This window comes from Callospermophilus lateralis, chromosome 11, assembly GCF_048772815.1.
Source record: "Callospermophilus lateralis isolate mCalLat2 chromosome 11, mCalLat2.hap1, whole genome shotgun sequence".
NCBI classification, from domain to species: Eukaryota; Metazoa; Chordata; class Mammalia; order Rodentia; family Sciuridae; genus Callospermophilus; species Callospermophilus lateralis.
In genome coordinates, this window is record NC_135315.1 from 23,741,917 (window position 1) to 23,761,869 (window position 19,953).

Here is a 19,953-nt window from a genome sequence, read left to right on the forward strand (position 1 = left end):
CTTTCATGGTGAATCCCAGGACATAATTTTGCAATAACAGAGATTCTTCATTTGTTTAGTGGCCCACGTCTGCAGCCCAGGGGCCATAAAGCTCTGAGTGACATCAGGAGACATACTTACAAACATTGTTTTGAGATGTAGAGGAGTGTTTCAAGAGCCAGCTGGGGAGAAAAATGAAACCAAACTGAAATGGTGCAACGTGGAGCACCAGTAGTCTGCAGCTTGCTTCTTTCTGTTTTAACTGAAGATGCCCTCAGAGCACAGCCAGGTCCCTAACCAGTTTGAGTTCAGGGTAATAATGACTGTGGTAGAGAGAGGGAAATGATTAGGAAGCACTAGGCCAATTTTTACTTTATTTCATTTGCACTCTCCTATTCCAGTGTCTTGTCTTTTCATAACAGAGGATCTGAGGGAGAGTCATTTACCAATTTTAGCCAAGTGAACTTGAGCCCCAGGAAGTCTCCTGGGAGATCCCCTGCCTGCCTTCCCAGCCTGCTAGGAACTAACTCATCTTGCATTTTTATCAGCAACATGATCTAAAAGGTATAAAAATCTTTTTGGGGGGGCAGTGCTTGGTATTGAACCCAGGGCCTTGCACATGGTAGGCAAGCATTCTTCCACTGAGCTGCACCCCCATCCCCCAAAAATCATTTGGTCCAACTCTCCTCCCTATCTCAAGAGCCCATCTCCAACAGAAGTACACATCCTACCTCTTGTTAAATGATTTCAGAGAAAGGAGAACATTATCCCCAAGGGCAACTGGTTCCATCTTTTGAAAGTTCTTATATTAAACTGAAATCTGCCTTCTTGAAATATCTACACCAAAGTCTTGGTTCTGCCCTTTGAACTCATATGGAATGAGTACTCTGGTAAATGACATTTAGGATCAGGCACCCTGCCACAACCACTGCTACTTTCCTCTGAACAACCCCTAGTTGTAAATTTTCCTTTTGAAATGTCCCTCAAAATGGAACTTGACCAGGCGCAGTGGCTCACACCTGTATTCCCAGTGACTCAAGAGGCTGAGGCAGGAGGAGTCCAAGTTCAAAGCTAGACTCAATGAAAGGAAGGCACTATGCAACTCAGACCCTGTCTCTAAATAAAAATATACAATAGGGCTGGGGATGTGGCTCAGTGGTTGAGTGCTCATGAGTACCTGCCATCTCCCCCCACAAAAAAAAAAAAAAAAAAAAAAATGGAACATGACACTCCAGATGTCGTCCAAGTGTGCAGAATACAGTAAGACTATTATTTTTCTTGCCCTATGGTTGAATTATTAGAAATGCAATCCAAAGCCAGGTGTAGTGGTGCATGCCTGTAATCTCAGCAGTTCCAGAGTTGGAGGCAGAAGGATTGCAATTTTGAGGCCAGCCTCAGCAGTTTAGTAAGAACTTGACATAAAATAAAAATGAGTAGGGATGTAGGTAAAGTGCTCCCGGGCTCAATCTCCAGTCACCCCTGCCCCCACCCCCAATAAGGAATGCAACCCAAGCCAAGCATGGTTGCAAACACCTGTACTCCCAGAAATTTGGGAGGCTGAGGCAGGAGGATGGCAAGTATGAGGACAGCCTGAGGACTGGGGGTATAGCTCAGTGGTAGCATGCCCTTGGGTTCAATCCCTAGTATTGGGGCAGGGGAAGGCAAAAGAAAGAAATGTAGTTGAAGACTATAGTAATTGTCTTGTTTTATTTTTGCAACCATCAAGCTTTGTCTTCCTGACCTATATATATGTGATTTGTTTTTTAACTTAACAGTAGGATTTATTACATATCACCATGTGTGTGTACATTTTATTTTTTGGTACCGGGGTTGAACCCATGGACATTTAACCACTGAGCCACATCCCTATCCCTATTTACTTATTTTATTTTTTGTGGTGCTGGAGATTGAACCCAGCTCCTTGTGCATGCAAGACAAGCACTCTACCAACTGAGTTATTGCCCCAGGTTCCCTTTTTACTTTTTTTAAAAATATGTTTTTTAGTTGTATATGGACACAATACTTTTATTTTATTTATTTAATTTGTTTATATGGTGCTGGGGATCAAACCCAGTGCCTCACACATGTTAAGCAAGTGCTCTACCACTGAGCCACAACCCCAGCTGCCCCTTTTTACCTTTGAGCAAGAGTCTCACTAAGTTGCTGGGGCTGGAACTTGCAGTCTATTGTCTCAGTCTCCCTAGTCAGTGGGATTATAGGCATGTACCACTCTGGCTTCAGAAGACTTTTTATTCTTGTGTTTTCATTATGCTGATTGTCTTTAAAAATGAGCATCTACCACTCATCATGGGGGACTGTTGCTTAGTCACATCCTACACACTTCAGGGCCTGTGTGTTTACAAGTGGCCTAGTTAGGACAGCTTCATTTTGCACGTTCAACTTGTGGTACATCTGTGCAAAGTGAAGGACAAGACTTTTTCATCCAGAAGCAGTGGGAAGACTGTGTCACTTGGCACTGGCCAATGCAGGGTGGGTGAGCAGAGCTCAAGGGGCACAGAGGGTTGACTCTGGGCTATGCATGGGCTGAAAGCAGTGATCAGGGTTCCATCAAACATCGTCCTCCCAGAATGATGGTGCTGATTTGAATTTTGCTGGCTTTTTTGTAGTTATTAACTTTATAGCAATCTGACTGAGACACAGATTTATGTTGATATAAAATTAAGTCAAGTTTAACATTGTAATGAAAATAATCAAAGACAACACCCCAAAACATTTTTTTCCCTTAGAGCAGTCATGTTCAAACTATTAGACTATGAACCACAGTTATAAAAACAATTTATTTTGGGGCTGGGTGTTTAGTTCCATGATAAGACATTTGCCTAGCATGTATAAGGCCTTGGTTTCATATCCAGAACCACACACACACAAAAAAAGAAAAAAAAAATTCAAGACTTAGTGCAAACATATTCATACATGAGTGACACATCCCTGTCCTAAACCATGCAGTAAAAAACAAACAAAAAACAAACAAACAAAAAAAAAAAACATGAGTGACATATCCTTGTCCTAAACTCATGCAGTAACAACAACAATAAAACAGCTTTAGAGTAGTCTACCTGCCACCCAAGTTTGTGAACCAGTGCCAAGATCTAGAAAGCAAGTTAAACTTACAAGTGTCACAAAATTGAGAAGGGCTGTAAACACAATGAGTGTTGGTTTTAAGATTCAAAGAGATCTTTAAAAACTGGTAGATGTAATGCTTAAAAGCAGAAGGCTCTAAACCTAAATAAAAATTATGTGTGGTCCACTAATAGGGAATGGGATGGCTGAGCATTCTCTCTCAGGCTCACTGTATTGTCTGTGAAACAGACAATGCCATTCTCATAGAATTTCTGTGATGCTCTGATAATTTACATGACAGCATTTGGCATAAGGCATGACATATAGTGGATCAATATACCAGGCATGGTTGTGGAAGCCACCTGGGAGGCTGAGGAAGGAGTATACAAGTTTAAGGCCAATCTCAGCAATTTATTTTTTAAAATTTATTTCTATTTATTTATTTATTTTAGTTTTTGATAGACCTTTATTTTATTTATTTATATGTAGTGTTAAGAATCGAACCCAGTGCTTCACACATGCCAGGCAAGTGTGCTACTGCTGAGCCCCAGCCCCAGTCTCAGCAATTTAGCAAGGGCTTAGCAATTAAGTGAGACCCTGTCTCCAAATAAAATATAAAATGGGCTGAGGATGTGGTTCAGTGGTAAAGCACCTCTGAGTTCAATCCCCAGTACCAAAAAATAAAGAGAGTCCTTTGAGGAGAGGCCCATGGAGCCTGGTCCTGGGACCCACCCCAGTTTGAGATACCCCTAGCATGTAAAAGGCCTTGGTTCCATACCTAGTCGACATGTAGCAGCCAACCTTCAGCACTTAGATGGAAGCATGCTCATTTTAGCCCCCAGACTAGATTATCATCCTGCCTGAATTATTCCCCTGGTTGGTTTTTGTTTGTTTGTTTTTGTACTGGATATTGAACCCAAGGGCACTTTACTACTTGAGCTACATCCCCAGCATTTAAAAAAAAAAAAAAATTTTTTTTTTTTTGTAGTTGTAGATGGACAGAATGCCTTTATTTTATTTGCTTATTTTTATGTGGTGCTGAGGATAAAACCCAGTGCCTCACACATGCTAGGCAAGCGCCCATCCCTAGCCCTTTTTAAAATTTTTTTGAGACAAGGTGTTGCTAAATTTCTGAGGCTGGCTTCAAACTTGGAATCCTCTTGCCTCAGCCTCTGGAGTAGCTGCGATTATAGGAGTGGGGCACTGTACCTAGTACATTTTTTTCCCTGTTCTTTTTTAAGTTGCTTAGGGCCCTGCTAAGTTGCTGAGAATGGCTTTTGAACTCATGATCCTCCTGCCTCTACCTCCCGAGCTGCTGGGATTAGAGGCATGTCAGTTTTTCCCTTCTTGATCACAAGAGTATTATGAAGATTTCCGTTGATGCCGGTTGAATTCAGATGCAAGGTGTTTATGTTTTCCTTATGTGTCTGTCCAAAACCCTATGAAAAGAAACTGAGATGTGTTCAGCATGTCTTGTTTTTTGCAACTCCATGCCTGTACCTGTGGTCATTCCTCCTTCCCTCAGTAACTGCAGTGCTATTCAATCATTCAATAATTCAACTCTAGAATTCAGTAATTCTAGAAATATGCCAAGGATCTGTCTGGGATGTTTCAGGATCTACATGTGCATTCTTGTGTACATTTTCACCAGGAGGGCTCCTGGTACAGTGAGCAGGACCTGCAAAACCACCCTGCCCTGCAGTGGCTTGGGACCTGGCGACCATTAAAGTCACTGGGGAGCCTCCTACTAGCCTATCACCCATCCTGGGCTCACCCTTCCCTTACCTTTCTCTAAGAATCCTTTCCCCATTGGGGAATGGTGGCATACACCTGTAATCCCAGTGGCTCAGGAGGCTGAGGCAGGAGGATCACTAGTTCAAAGCCATCCTCAGCAAAACCAAGGCATTAAGCAACTTAGTGAGACCCGTCTCTAAATAAAATACAAAAAAGAGCTGGGGATGTAGCTCAGTGGTCGAGTGCCCCTGAGTTCAATCCCTGGTATCAAAGAAAAGAAAAAAAAAAAAAAAGAATCCTTTCCCCAAAGAGAAGCCGGAGAGGCCCGCCCAGAGGGAATGGCTCTGCTCTCTCCAGCCTTTGTGCTTTTCTTGCTAGATGCCCACCAGGGGCTCAAGCTCTGAGTCTTTTTGTCTTTTCAACTCTCCCAAGTAATATTCCTCATCTGTTTTTCCAAAGTTCTAGGATAGAAGCCTGACTTCCTGCCCAGTGTTCTTTTCCTTAGTGATTTATGAACTCAAGATGAACTAGATTCTTTCCCCCAAACTCCTCGTGTCTTACATTTTTTTCATCTTGTTTTCCTTTTAAATTAGACTAAGTGCAGGGTAGAATCTCCTTTCATAATTTCCTCAACCTTCTTTATTTTCTTTTATTTAAAAAAAAGAACAATAGGTATAGTTGTCCCTGAGTATCCACAGGGCATTTGGCTCCGGGACCTTCTGCAGATACCAAAATCCACAGATACTCAAGTCCCTTACATAAAATGGCAGAGTGTCTTCATGTAGCATACACACATCCTCCTGTATACTTTAAATCATCTCTTGATTACTTGTAATACCTAAAACCACATAATTGTTACACTATATTATTTGGGGAATAATGACAAGAAGATGTCTACACATATTCAGTATTTTTTTTCTAACGTTTTGATCTGTGGTTGATTGAATCTGTGGATACAGAAGACCAGTTGTCTAATCACTGTGAGAAAATAGGGAAATATAGAACAAGGAGAAAAATTCTTTGTTAAGTAAAATCCTACCAAGCAATAACAACTTATAATATTTTATATATATGCATATATACACACACATTTAGACAAAAATAGAATTTACTCTATTTACATTCTTCTCTGTATATTATTATTAGCACTACCTGTTTTTGGAGCCAATACCTACTGTCCAGTGTAAAAATATAAATTTATTTAAAGAAATTAACCATATGTGATATTCCTAGAACCCTCATGCCTTTGTGGTAAAGGCCGAGAATACAGCACCCATGAATTTGGAATGAAATAGGTGTGTCCTTCTTGTCAGGAACCCTGATCCAGCCTTGTACCCCAATCCATCCACCCATGGGGCTGATTTGGCCTCTGCCTATAGCAGGAGTGAGAAGGAAGCTTGAGTTAGGGCCAGAAGATTGATTGGCTGGGGCTCCTCTGCCCACTATAAAGGGTTCCTGTGTAGCTTGGCAGAGCCAGTTGGGGATGGGGTGTGCCCAGACAAGTTACCATCTAGAATCTTCATGTTAAGGGGCCAGTGCACTGGAGGTAGGCCTGGCTCCTCAAGGCTTGCATAGCTGAGCCTGAGCAGAGATCATCTGCTAAAAGGTGTGGGGCTGTCATCCTGTGGCAGGGACATGTGGAGAGAGGCTGTTAACTCCTCTTGGAGAAGCAAGAATGAATAGAGGCAAAAAGAAAATCTGAGGCAGGGGGGCTTGGATCCTTTTCCTAAGATGTCTTGTGTCTTACTTTGTCTCCTTTTTCCAGCAGATCCACAGATGAGCATGGCTGCCACTGCTGCCGTCAGTCCCAGTGACTACCTGCAGCCTGCTGCCGCCACCACCCAGGCGAGTGGGCTCTGAGGGCAGGGTTCTCAGCTGCTTGTGTGGGCTCATTGAAGCCAATGTTAACCACACTCAAAACCCTTTTCATTGTCACTTTCAACACTAAGATATGAGACCCAGGAAGGTTCACTTATCTACACTTTCTAAACTAAAAAGTCATGCCACTTACCTAAGATGCCACATTTGGATCAGGGGGAAAGGCCAGGATTAAACTCAGTATTCTTCCCTAGACACCATTGCCATAGATGGAAACAGAGGCCCTTTTATTGAAGTTTTAAGAGAGCAGCCTTCCCTAGTTCATGGCGTTGCATGTAGGAAGCACTAGAAAACACCAGTGGGTTTGTCCCTTTGCTGCCTGTCCTTTTCCCCCTCCTTCCTTTGTCGTGGAACAGTCAGGGATTTCTCCTTCCCTATGATGGTGTGGTAGAACTCCTTCCGGGACTAAAGAGCATCATTATCCCTGGTAAATGTGAGGCCAGCCCACACTGCTAGTTCATCCCACTCAGGGGCTGCTTCTAGGGAATTCCTGAGAAAGTACTGTCCTGCCTTTCCTTACTTGGTTGGCAGAAAAACCAAAGGGATGCTGGTGACACAGGCAGGGAAGAGCACATAGAGGGTTGCCACCTTGGAGGATCATGAAGGGCTGATCAGCAGCCAGCCCCAGGCCTTCTTGTCTCACTCCTTTCCTCTGCTGGTTTTTGCAGGACTCCCAGCCATCTCCTTTGGCCCTGCTTGCTGCAACATGTAGCAAAATTGGCCCTCCAGCTGTTGAAGCTGCTGTGACACCTCCTGCTCCCCCCCAGCCAACGCCACGGAAACTGGTCCCTATCAAACCTGCCCCACTTCCTCTGAGTCCTGGCAAAAATAGCTTTGGCATCTTATCCTCCAAAGGAAATATACTTCAGATTCAGGGGTCACAACTGAGCACCTCCTATCCTGGAGGGCAGCTGGTATTCGCTATCCAGAACCCCACCATGATCAACAAAGGGAACCGGTCAAATGCCAATATCCAGTACCAGGCGGTCCCTCAGATTCAGGCAAGCAGTTCCCAGACCATCCAGGTGCAGCCCAATCTCACCAACCAAATCCAGATCATCCCAGGCACCAACCAGGCCATCATCACCCCTTCGCCGTCCAGTCACAAGCCTGTCCCCATCAAGCCAGCCCCTGTCCAGAAGTCAAGTGCAACCACCACCCCCGTGCAGAGTGGGGCCAACGTGGTAAAGCTGACAGGTGGAGGTGGCAACGTGACGCTCACCCTGCCCGTCAACAACCTTATGAACGCCAGTGACACTGGGGCAGCCACTCAGCTCCTCACTGAAAGCCCTCCCACCCCTCTGTCTAAGACTAACAAGAAAGCCAGGAAGAAGAGCCTTCCTGCCTCCCAGCCATCTGTGGCTATGGCTGAGCAGGTGGAGACGGTACTTATTGAGACCACTGCAGACAACATCATCCAGGCAGGAAACAACCTGCTGATTGTTCAGAGCCCTGGGGGTGGCCAGCCAGCTGTGGTCCAGCAGGTCCAGGTGGTGCCGCCCAAGGCCGAGCAACAGCAGGTGGTGCAGATCCCCCAGCAGGCTCTGCGGGTAGTGCAGGCTGCATCTGCCACCCTCCCCACCGTCCCCCAGAAGCCCTCCCAGAACTTTCAGATCCAGACGGCTGAGTCAACACCTACTCAGGTACCATACACCCTCTGCCCTGCCTCCCTTTTCTCCTCTGGTTACCCCTCAGCTTGCTTTTGAAGGAGAGGTGGGTCATCTCCTGATTTGATCTGGGTGTTGGAATCAATAGCATTTGCGGTGGGCAGGAAGTGGCCATTTCTGTCTGACAAACAAGCTCTCTTCAGATCTTGGACCAAGTACTGCTTATCTGTAGAAAGCAGATGAAATGTAGTTTTATTTATTTTGATCCTTTTTTTTTTTTTAATATCTTTATATTTGTTTGTGGTGCTGAGGATCAAACCCAGTGCCTCACAGGTGCTAGGCGAGTGCTCTACCACTTGAGCCACAACCCCAGCTCCCTGATCCTTTTTCTTTATGGGGAATATTTTTGGGGATAGGTAGGAGACAAATGTATATCTTTTAATAATAAAGCTGACTTCTTATTATAGAATTACATAGGAGAGCAAAAATGAAAATTTCTAGTCAGAACCATAGAATCTGATGTAAAGTAACAATGAGAAATGTGCTAATCACTGTTAATTATAAATAATAATTAATAGTAATAATAGGAGCAGTCTAGTTTTACAGCAGGAACATTTAGGTTAAATTCATCTAGGATTTTGAATTCAACAAGCATGTTTTCTTTTGCATTTCTTATGGTTGTCTAAGCTGGGCATAGAGGCACTCTCCTACAATTCTAGCTACTTGGGGGTTGAAGCAGGAGAATGAAAAGTTGGAGGCTAGCCTCAACAACTGAACGAGATTTTGTCTCAAAATAAAAAAGGGCTGGGCATATCGGTGCACATGCCAGCCTCAGCAACTTACTGAGGCCCTAAGCAACTTAGGCCCCAAGCAGCTTAGCAAGACCCTCTCTCAGTGGCTCAGTGGTCGAGGACCCCTGGGTTTAAACCCCAAGACTACCAAGAAAAAAAAAAAAGTGCTCAATTATTCCAAATCTCTTTGGCTCTGTGAGGCAAATTTTACTCTTTGTGCATGCTTCCAGAGATTGTGCCCATGTTGCAGATGGAGAACTGGGAACTCAGAGATGTTAGAAAGTACCCAAAATTTCTTGGGGTATGACAAGCACCAGGATTCAATTCAGAATTTTCTGATCTTTTCTGTTCCTCTTTCTCCTTTACATTTTTGTAGTACTGGGAATTGAACGTAGGAGTGCTCTACCACTGAGCTACATCCCTAGACCTTTTTTAATATTTTACTTAGAAAAAGGGTCTCACTGAGTTGCTTAGGGCCTTACTAAGTTGCTGAAGTTGGCTTTGAACTTTCGATCCTTCTGCCTCAGCCTCCTGAGGTGCTGGGATTACAGGCAAGCGCCACACACGTGGGCCTAGATATTTTTGTTTTTTATTTTGAGACAGGATCTCAACTCGGTGAAGTTGTCTTTGAACTTGGCAGTCTTCCTGTTTTAGCCTCCCAAATAGCTGAGTATGGGCGTGCATCACCATGCCTGTCCTCAACTCAGATTTCTAACTTTAAACCCCACATTTTTCCATTCTCCACCTTGACTCTGTGTGGTAGGTGCTACCATTAAAATTGATGATGGGTTGTTGTTTTTTTTAATATAGAAAATTAGTTCCTGCCATTGAGGAATTTGTAATCCAGATACCTGTAGAGCTGGTCACAGTGGCACACACCTGTAATCTCAGCAGCTTGGGAGGCTGAGGCAAGAGGATTGCAAATTCAAAGCCAGCCTCAGCAACTTAGTAAGGCTCTAAGTGACTTAGCGAGACCCTGTCTCAAAAAAGGGTGGTGGTGCTGAGGGTGTGATTCAGTAGTTAAGCACCCCTGGTCTCAATCCCTGGTACCAAAAAAATAAAAAATAAAATAAAGATGGCTGTAGAGAGAGGACCACATTAGTGACAGTGTGATCTCTTGGATAGAGAAGAAATGCCTTTGAATTTGAGCTGGGGACATGGAAGTCATATAAGAGGAAATGTGAGGCCTTCCTTAGAATTTCTACTTCCTTCTGGTGTATTATATATTGCCAGGTGACTTTTTACAAATTGTTTATTTCACAATATCTAAGATCCTATTATCAGAACTACTTTAAAGGTAAAAAACTGCTGGATGCACACCTGTGATCACAGAGACTTGGGAGGCTAAAACAGGAAGATCTTAAGTTTGAGGCCAGCCTAGGCAATCTGGTAAGACCCTGTCTCAAAAGATAAAAAGGACTCATGATATAGCTCAGTGACAGAGCACTCCTGGGTTTAATTCCTAATACTGCAAAAAATAAATAAATAAAAGCGAAGAGCTGAAGCAATACCTGCTCAGGTGTGGTATGCACATCCTCGGCAGTCTCAGTCACCTTTTCTTCATCTTCAGACTGTTGGAGGCAGGACTTAAATCAGATCTTCCTGAGGAAATAATCATACACATGGAGAAAGATTTAGTTATAACAACATCTTTTTCATCATTATTACTTTTGGCACGAGGTCCTGAACCCAGGGGCACTGTCTACTGAGCTACATCCCCAGCCCTTTATGTTATTTTCATTTTGAGACAGGGTCTCACCAAGTTTCCCAGGCTGGCCTCCAACTCCCCAGGCCCTCTGTCAGTGATTGTTTCTGTCTTTGTTTTTCATGATCTTGACAGGGGCACTGGCCAAGTACCCTGTAGAAAGTCCCCTGTCTAAATTTGTCTGATGTTTTTATGATTATTAGACTGAAGTTTTGGGGTTTTGTAATGAATACCAGAAGCAAAGTACCCTTTTCATCACGTTACAACAGGGGTACAAGACACCCCCTGTGATGTTAGCCCTTGTCCCTTGGTGAAGCTGCCAAAGGTGGTGTTCGCCAGCTGTCTTTGCAAGTTGTTACTTTTCCCTTTGTTCTTTGGAAATCAGTTGCTAAGTCTGAATTTGTCTCTTTTCTCCATTTATTTACTTATTCAATATTTATTTATATCACTATGGACACATGTATATTTTATACTTTGGGTTATAAGCCAGTACTACTTTTTTTTTGCTTAAAATTGTTCCAGTTTTGGTCATTGGGAACTCTTTCATGCTGAATCCTGTATCCTTTTGACATGTTCTCATCCTTTTTTAAAAATTCAGCTTTTTTGAGGTATTCACACACCATAAAAATCACCCTCTCAAAGTGTCCAGTTCCATGATCTTTAGTATATTTACAGAGTTGTGCAGCCTTTATCACTAACTTCCCTATCACTCACCATTTCCCCTCCCCTCAGCCTCTGACATCCACTAGTCTATTTCCTGCCTGTGCATTGCCTATTCTGGACATTTCACATGAATGGGCTCTACAACAGAAGGTCTTTTGTGACTGGTTTCTTTCACTTAGCGTAATTTCCAGGTTCATCCACACTGGAACATCAGGACTTCATTCCTTGATCTTCCCAGCTCCAGCCTAAGAATCAACCATTTCTCTTAGGAATCCAGGTTCCTCTTCTCAGAGGATGTGACAGCAGTTTTTTAATTCTCTCATCCTCCATCCCATTTATATGTTTTTCAGTATGGACTCATGGATTCCTGTTTTATTCAATGGGTTATAATACATTAATATAACTATTTCAATGTTTAAATTGTCCCAGATTTGGTCAGTGGTGCCCCTCATGCTGGCTTTTCACCTATCCTCACCGTGCTGTGGGCATTTCCCTAACTTCCCAGCACAAGCGTCCTGATCTCTTCTTGTACCTTCCCTGCCCCAACCTGGAATTAACTCTTTCTCTGGGGAGTTCTCATTCCCTTTAAATTAAAAAAAAAAAAATTAGATGAACACAATACCTTTATTGTATTGTAGATGAACACAATACCTTTATTTTTTATGTGCTACTGAAGATCAAACCCAGTGCCTCACACATGCTAGGCAGGCGCTCTACCACTGAGCTACAATGGCAGCTTCTCCCACTCCCTTTAGTGGAGCATTGATTTAGAAGCTGGGGCTTGGGTGCTGGGGTGAGCTTATTGCTACAAAGGTGTTGCTTAGTGGACACAGCTAGGAAGTACACATCAATAGACATGTCTACAGGGCTGGGGATGTGGCTCAAGCGGTAGCGCGCTCGCCTGGCATGCGTGTGGCCCGGGTTTGATCCTCAGCACCACATACAAAAAAAGATGTTGTGCCCGCTGATAACTAAAAAAAAAAAAAAAAAAATTAAAAAAAAAATTCTCTCTCTCTCTCTCTCTGCCTCTCTCTACCTCTCTCTCTCTTTAAAAAAAAAATAGACATGTCTACAGACATAGATAATGTCTAAATATATATATATATTTTTTTTATCTTTGCCAGTCTGGATTGGAGAAAGATTATTTCTTATTTACATGTCTCTTGAGGACTAACATGAATCTGTTTTTCTTTGTCTCCGGGTCACTATCTTCTAATTCTCCAACTCTGAGATTTGGCATTGACATTTTTTTGTGTTAACACAGTAAATTAAAAGTTTGGTTTCAAATCAATAGCCAGCCTTGCTAGCTTAGTACAAGGAGCCCCTTGTTGAATATCAACAGTGTATAAATGTAGATTTGGGCTGTTGGAAGAGAGACTTGGGCTGACAGAGAGGCACTGCCTGTTCTTAATTGGGCAAGGAGATATGAAGGTGCAGGAGCCCTCTCTCCCAGAGCACTTACTTTTTCTCTCTGGCCCCCCAGGTCTACATCCGCACACCTTCTGGTGAAGTACAGACAGTCCTTGTCCAGGACAGCCCCCCAGCTACAGCTGCAACCACCTCAACCACCACGTGTAGCAGTCCTGCACCCCGGGCTCCCCATCTGAGTGGGACCAGCAAAAAGCACTCGGCTGCAATTCTCCGAAAAGAGCGCCCCCTGCCAAAGATTGCACCCGCTGGGAGCATCATCAGCCTGAATGCTGCACAGCTGGCTGCGGCGGCCCAGGCCATGCAGACCATCAACATCAATGGAGTCCAGGTCCAGGGTGTACCTGTCACCATCACCAACACTGGCGGTGAGGAAACAGGCTTCAGCCAGGTGGTTGGCAACAAGGCCTGTGTAACCAGCATGTAGGACTGAGGCCAGCCTGGGGATTCCCAGTAGCAGCAGTGAGGATACTGCCCATTCTTTGCCTGGTCCTCTGCAGCCTAAGAGCACGCCCATGTGTATCTTCCCAATTTGTTCTTAGAGTAGAGCTGTGAGATAGAGTAAATCACATAGTCTCCATCTGACAGCTGCAGACCTTGAATCTGATGGAAAATTTCCTGGGGTACCCAGGTTAATTTGATACAAACTGAGGACATATGTTCAGGGGAGATTCTGAGTAAAGGAAGTCAAAGGCTTCTTAGAAAGGCTGGCATTGAGATTGAGGGTGAGGAAGGAACCCTGGATGGTGAGAAAGCTTGTGCTGTACTTAGGTCACTGGTGGTATGTATGCTGAGAAAGTGGCCTCAGAAATAATCACAGGAAGAATTGAAGCTACCTAGCAAAAGTGCTTCTTTGCATCCTATATCTGGTTGAAGGGAAAACTTGAAGGTAGCAGGAACTCTGAATCTCCTCTTTTCATCTTCCTTTTGTTGGGGTGCTAAGTATTGAACCCAGGGGCACTCTACCACCAAGCTATATCCCCAGCTTTTAATTATTCTTTTAAATGTTTGAGACAGGGTCTAAATTAAATTAGGCCAGGTGTCCTCAACCTTGTAATCCTTCTGCCTCGACCTTCCATATAGCTGGGATTACAGGTGTGCCATTCCTGGCTCACCTCTTTATCCTTATTGAATTTACAGTACTTTATGCATTTGGTTTTCCCATTTGAGGGCCCCAAAAGAGAGGACAAGGCATCCTAGAGGACTTGATTTTTCCCAGAGCCCATAAAACTATCTTCTCTTACTAACAAAAGTCCCTAGAGACTTTTATCCTAAAAGTAGAGTGGATAATCAACAAGGGCCTAAGGTAGAGGAAACAGGAAGAATGCTCCAAGACAATGCCAGGTAAGACCCTCTGTAACTGGAATCATGTAGGCAATGTCTTTTAACTTTTTTGGGGGGTTGCACATGGGATTAACCCAGTGGAGCTTTACCACTTTATTTTAAATTTTGAGACAAGGTCTCACTAAGTTGCTGAGGCTGGCCTCAAACTTGGCAACCTTCTGCCTCAATCTCCCAAGTAGCCAGGATTATGCATCTGCTTCATCCACCTGGTTCATGTAGGCAACATTTTTTTTTAATTAATATTTTTTAATTATAGATGGATGTAGTGTCTTTATCTTGTTTATTTATTTTTATGTGGTGCTGAGGATCGAACCCAGTGCCTCACATGTGCAAGGCAAGCGCTCTGCCACTGAGCCACAACCCCAACCCCTGTAGGCAACATCTTAAAGGGGGGGCATTTTGAGTTTGGTACAGTGGCATATGCCTGCAGTTCTAGCTGCTCTAAGCTGAGGTAGAAAGATCTCAAGTTTGAGACCAGCCTTGGCAACTTAGACCTTGTCTCAAAATTTAAAAGGGCTGGGATGCTAGGTGTGGTGGCACAAACCAGTAATCCCAGCGACTCAGGAGGTTGAGGCAGGAGAATCACAAGTTCAAAACCAGCCTCAACAACTTAGTGAGGCACTATCTCAAAAAAAAAAACAAAAAACATATATACATACATACACACACATACACACACACACACACACACACACACACACACACACACACAAATAAAGGGCTTGGATGTGGCTTAATGGTTAAGTACCCCTGGGTTCAACCCTGGTACCAAAAAAATTTTTAAAAAGGCGAGGCTGGGTATGCTCAGTGGTAAAACTCTTGCTCAGCATGTGTGACATACAGGGTTTAATCCACAGTAATGCAAAAAATAAATACACATAAAAATAAAATAATAAGAAAATAAAAAGATGAGGTGAGTTGAATGAATGAATTTTGCCTGTGAAGTATGATGGTTCAGGACAGTGACTCTGAACCTGGGTTCACATCCGGTTCTACTATCTATTAGCCATGTGACCTTGATATGTTATTTAATTTGGTCTCCTCTGAATTGGGGATAATAGGTTTATCTGAGGTCTCTAACAGGTTCTCAAAAATAGCAGCTGCAGTGATTATCCTTTTGTGCAGAAAGGAAGAACTTTTGACTCAAGGTTTCAGGCTTCCTCTCTGTGAACTGTGGCCTTCTCTTTACCACAGGGCAGCAGCAGCTGACGGTGCAGAATGTTTCTGGAAACAACCTGACCATCAGTGGGCTAAGCCCCACCCAGATACAGCTACAGATGGAGCAGGCCCTGGCCGGAGAGGCCCAGCCTGGGGAGAAGCGGCGCCGCATGGCCTGCACATGTCCCAACTGCAAGGATGGGGAGAAGAGGTAATCCAAAGTTTAGGCCACACCAGCATCCTGGCATGTGCCCTGTTCCCCAAGCCCCTCCAGGGGTGCCCAGGGCTTTTGCTTAGCTTGTCTTTTTTTTTCCCCTAGTACTGAGTATTGAACCAAGGGGCATTTTACCACTGAGCTACACCTTTAGCATTGTTTTGTTTGTTTGTTTTTGTCTTTTCTGTGCCTACAACCTTGCTGTATCTTATTTCTGTCCACCTCCTTCCCTTCTTCTCATTCCCTCCACCCCACCCTTAATCCAATTCTCAGGTCTGGAGAGCAAGGCAAGAAGAAGCACGTGTGCCACATCCCAGACTGCGGCAAGACTTTCCGTAAGACGTCCTTGCTGCGGGCCCATGTGCGCCTGCACACCGGGGAGCGGCCGTTCGTCTGCAACTGGTTTTTCTGTGGAAAGAGGTTCACGAGGAGTGACGAGCTCCAGAGGCACGCTCGCACCCACACAGGTCAGCTCCCGCCTCCCTTCAGCCCTGCTCTGCTGCCCTCAGTGCACCAGCACCCTGGCCTGTCAGGAGCTGCCACATTGAACAAGAGCTACCGACTGTCCAAAGGTTACCCCAGAAATTCTTTCCGGCCATTCCTTAATCACAGTGTTCCTCCAGAGTGGTATCACTGCATTACATGACCCCAGTGACCTCTGCCACATCTGCATAAAAGCACTTAGTGTGCTACACTCTCAGAAGACATTACAGATTACCTGAGTTAATCCCGGTAAGGACACTCTGGGAGGTACTTTGATAATGTCCTGGAGAGGCGGCCAGGTCACCTAGCTAATGACAGGCAGAGCCAGGTTCAAACCCAGGCTCTCTGGCTCCTAAGTCCATTTCTTTCTCTCTTCTTTTTTTTTTTAAATTTTTTTTTATAGTTGTAGATGGACAGAATGCCTTTATTTTATTTGTTTCTTTTTTCTTTTTTTTTTTTAAAGAGAGAGTGGGGGGGAGAGAGAGAATTTTTCAATGTTTATTTTCTAGTTTTCGGCGGACACAACATCTTTGTTTGTATGTGGTGCTGAGGATCAAACCTGGGCTGCACGCAGGCCAGGCGAGTGCGCTACCGCTTGAGCCACATCCCCAGCCCTTATTTGTTTCTTTTTATGTGGTGCTGAGGATTGAGCCCATGCCTGAAGATTGAACACATGCTAGGCAAGCTCTGCCACTGAGCTACAGCCCCAGCCCCCAGGTCCATTTCTTAATCACTATTCCATGCTGTCCTCCTGTTGTTATTTACATAATGATTTTCCTTAAATTGTTTGTTTTACTCATTTATTTCCTAAGCAATATTGTTTTTTATATTGTAGGTTTGATATCACATGTTTGAATGTACTGGCAAATAATGCAAAACTATTAGAAAAATGCTATAGTGAATGCCCCAATGAGCAGACAGACCCCTTGTACTGGGACTTGGGTAGGGGACTTGTGACGCAAAGCTCCTGGCCAGGGTGGTGGGACAGATGCAGAAGAGTAAACACTTCACTGAACAGTGGCTGACTTGGCCGGGGTCAGTGTGCTTCAGGTCAGTAAGTGCTCAGGGCTGGTGAGGTCAGAGTGGAGTGGGGCCTTCCTGTGAGGGAAGGTGTTGATGCAGGTGTAAAGCCCAAGGAACACAGATCAGAACAAAGCAGGCAAGCAGTCCCACAAGAGAAGACTGCAGGGGCTCAGGGTGAATGTCTTGGGCAAAGATAAGGAGGAGAACATAGCAGACTGGAGAGGTCAGACAGGGCAGGGAAGTGAGGACGGATCAGAGTGTAGAGCAGCAGATAGCAGGGAGAAAATGTCTGAACAAGAGGTGGACAGAACATGGCAACGAGGCCATGACAGCTTTACCAGGGGCCCCTCACATACTCCCTTCTTTTTGGGGTACCACAGTGTTTGCACATGGGCTCCACATGTGATGGACATCTCCTCTTCCCAGGGGACAAACGCTTCGAGTGTGCCCAGTGTCAGAAGCGCTTCATGAGAAGTGACCACCTCACCAAGCATTACAAGACCCACTTGGTCACGAAGAACTTATAAGGCCAACTGAGACAGGAGGACCTGAAGACGCAACTCCCCCATCTGTCCTGCCTGGGCCCCTAGTGAACAGGTGCCCACAGCTGCCCTCAGCCCCGCTGCTGTTCTGTGGCTGTGTCCCCACAGGAAGGGGCTCTGCTCCCTGTGCTCTCCTTCTGAAGCCCCTTGGCTCCGCCCTGGCCCTTCCTTCCCACCACGAGCTCCCGTCCTGCCCAGATCATGGACACTGGCCATGCCCAATGAGACGTTCTAAACCAGGACGCGTGGGAACCCTTATTTCCAAAGGAAAAACGCATTTCACTCCGTCGAGGAGCAAAGTGAGCCCGCCCCTGCCCTGTTCCCTGCCTCCAACACTCCCAACACTGCCGGAGTCCCACCGTGCCATGCCCCCCCAACTCCTATGCCTCCTTGCCCCCATCCACCCACTAGGGATGCCCTGGTGCCTGGCACCCAGCCTCCCACTGGCACTCACCTCTGCAGAGGCTCAGGAGCCACCTCCACTCCACTGCCCAGCCCTGCCACGGCTCTCCTCCAGACATTCCAACTTCCCATTCAAACGTCAGACACCCGTGGACTCCTCCCTGCACCCCTTTTTCTATGGAGAACGTTGCCTTATATTCTCTACTTCAGATGATGAACACTGTGTATTGTGTGTGCTTTAAGGACGTTTTATTTAATTGCTCCCTTCTTCCTTTCCTTCGTAACCACCTCCCCCATGCCTGCTTTCAGTTTAGGGTTTTGGGGGGCAATGATGAGCATATGAATTTTTTTCTCATTCTAGCAATTCTCTTTTCTAAGTGACACAGCATTTCAACTCAAAAACACCTCCATCCTGAACCTCCTCCCTCCCCCTCATCTCACCTGCCCCACCCAAGCTCAACTGTGTACAGTGTATATTGTATAATAGACGATTGTGTCTACTACATGTTTTAAAAAACATATTGCTTGTTATTTTTGAGGCTTTTAAATTAAACAAAAATCCAACTTTATTTTTAGTTGTAACTGCTTGAGGTATGTTTTATGAATTAAGTGACAGATTTGTTATCCTTTATTAACAATGTACTTTGTTGGTCAGTGCTGGGCTGACAAAAATTTTTTCTTGCTAATAAATTTAGTTGCCTGAGGCAAAATCTGCACCTTGGCAGTTTGGCTTCCTTTCTGTTTTACCTTGGAGGGCTCAGAGAAGGACTCCAGAGGAGGGAGCCTTTGTCTCTCAGAGCTATCCACACCAGGACCAAGATAGGACCCTGCCCAGGGGCTGTAGCCATATGTGCTTCACAGTGAAGTCCCCAGAGCGTCTCCAGGGACCTTCAGAGGCCAGGGCCCACCTAGTATTTTTTTGTTTTTGTTTTTGTTTTTTCCCCACAAGCCAGTATTGCTTCTGCCACAGAGCAGGTGCCACAGGGACAAGTTACAGCAGGCACTCCCTCAGCCAGCAAGCTGACTCCCCCTCAACTCCCAGGCCCTGGAGGGGAGGGCTTTGGCCTCATAGCCCATAATAAGTTTAGGGAGAAGAGTCAAGGGACTTTGGCTCAGCCACTTCCAAAAGGCTCAGAGTCTGGAAAAAACAGTTTCCCAAGGACTCAGGGCCCTTCCTAAGGCACAGGACCAGGCAGATTCCTCAGCGGGGGCCCAGCAGCTAGAGGCCTATGAGCCCAGCTTTTCCTAAAGGACCCTGGTTGGCCAGGTTCTGCTTTTCTTCTGTCCCCTTGTCCAGCATCCCAGGGAGGGCAGTCAGTTGATGGACACCTTTTGGTTTTAGCAAGGTTTTACAGATCTGAAATTTTGGTGGGGATTTTTTTTTTTTTTTTTTTGAGGGGGAGGCAGGAAGTCCAGGGTTGTGGTATTATGCAGGGAAAGGTCAGAGCTGATATTTAAGCCTCTGGGGCCTGAAGAGCAGAGCATCTGGGGCTGAAGGGAAAGGCGAATCATCTCAAGTACGCAGAGAACAGAATGTGCTTTTTACTCACCCTCAGGACAGCCAGGGTGGCGGTCCTGTTCAGGAGTAGTGAGGCTCATTCTCACTGCCCTGTCCTCTTGCCTTTGTTGCCAGCTACCTGCATTGCTACAAAACAGCTTTTCTTTTAGTGCCAGTTGACCTGCACAGGACTAAAAAAATAAAAAGGACAAGGATCTTAGATGGATCCAGGTTCTCTGCCTTTGCTCACTTGTCAGCAGGCAGGGAGACCCTTCCCGTTACATTCAATTCTCTGGGCAAAATACTAGACCAGCAGCTGAATGGACCCTGGCAGAGAACCTCTTCCTCAGCCCATGAGCCCTGCATCTCACTACTGCTCTGACAGCTGGGGGAAGGAGTGATGTACACTTACCTATTCCCTAT

General features: G+C 45.1%; 1 protein-coding gene across 2 annotated transcripts in view; it reads left to right on the plus strand.

Moving 5' to 3' along the window:
• Sp2 (Sp2 transcription factor) overlaps nt 1–18,748 on the plus strand; it is a 29,992-nt gene extending 11,244 nt beyond the window's left edge. The window contains exons 2-7 of one of the 2 annotated variants that reach the window (XM_076870254.2): nt 6,560–6,639; nt 7,341–8,315; nt 12,922–13,234; nt 15,405–15,579; nt 15,856–16,049; nt 17,515–18,748. In XM_076870254.2, coding sequence (XP_076726369.1) covers nt 6,560–6,639; nt 7,341–8,315; nt 12,922–13,234; nt 15,405–15,579; nt 15,856–16,049; nt 17,515–17,615 — 1,838 coding nt within the window. In that variant the 3' untranslated portion in view covers nt 17,616–18,748. The remainder of the gene's footprint in view (nt 1–6,559; nt 6,640–7,340; nt 8,316–12,921; nt 13,235–15,404; nt 15,580–15,855; nt 16,050–17,514) is intronic. The other variant, XM_076870255.2, reaches the window with a different exon arrangement.
• Nucleotides 18,749–19,953: the final 1,205 nt, after the last annotated feature.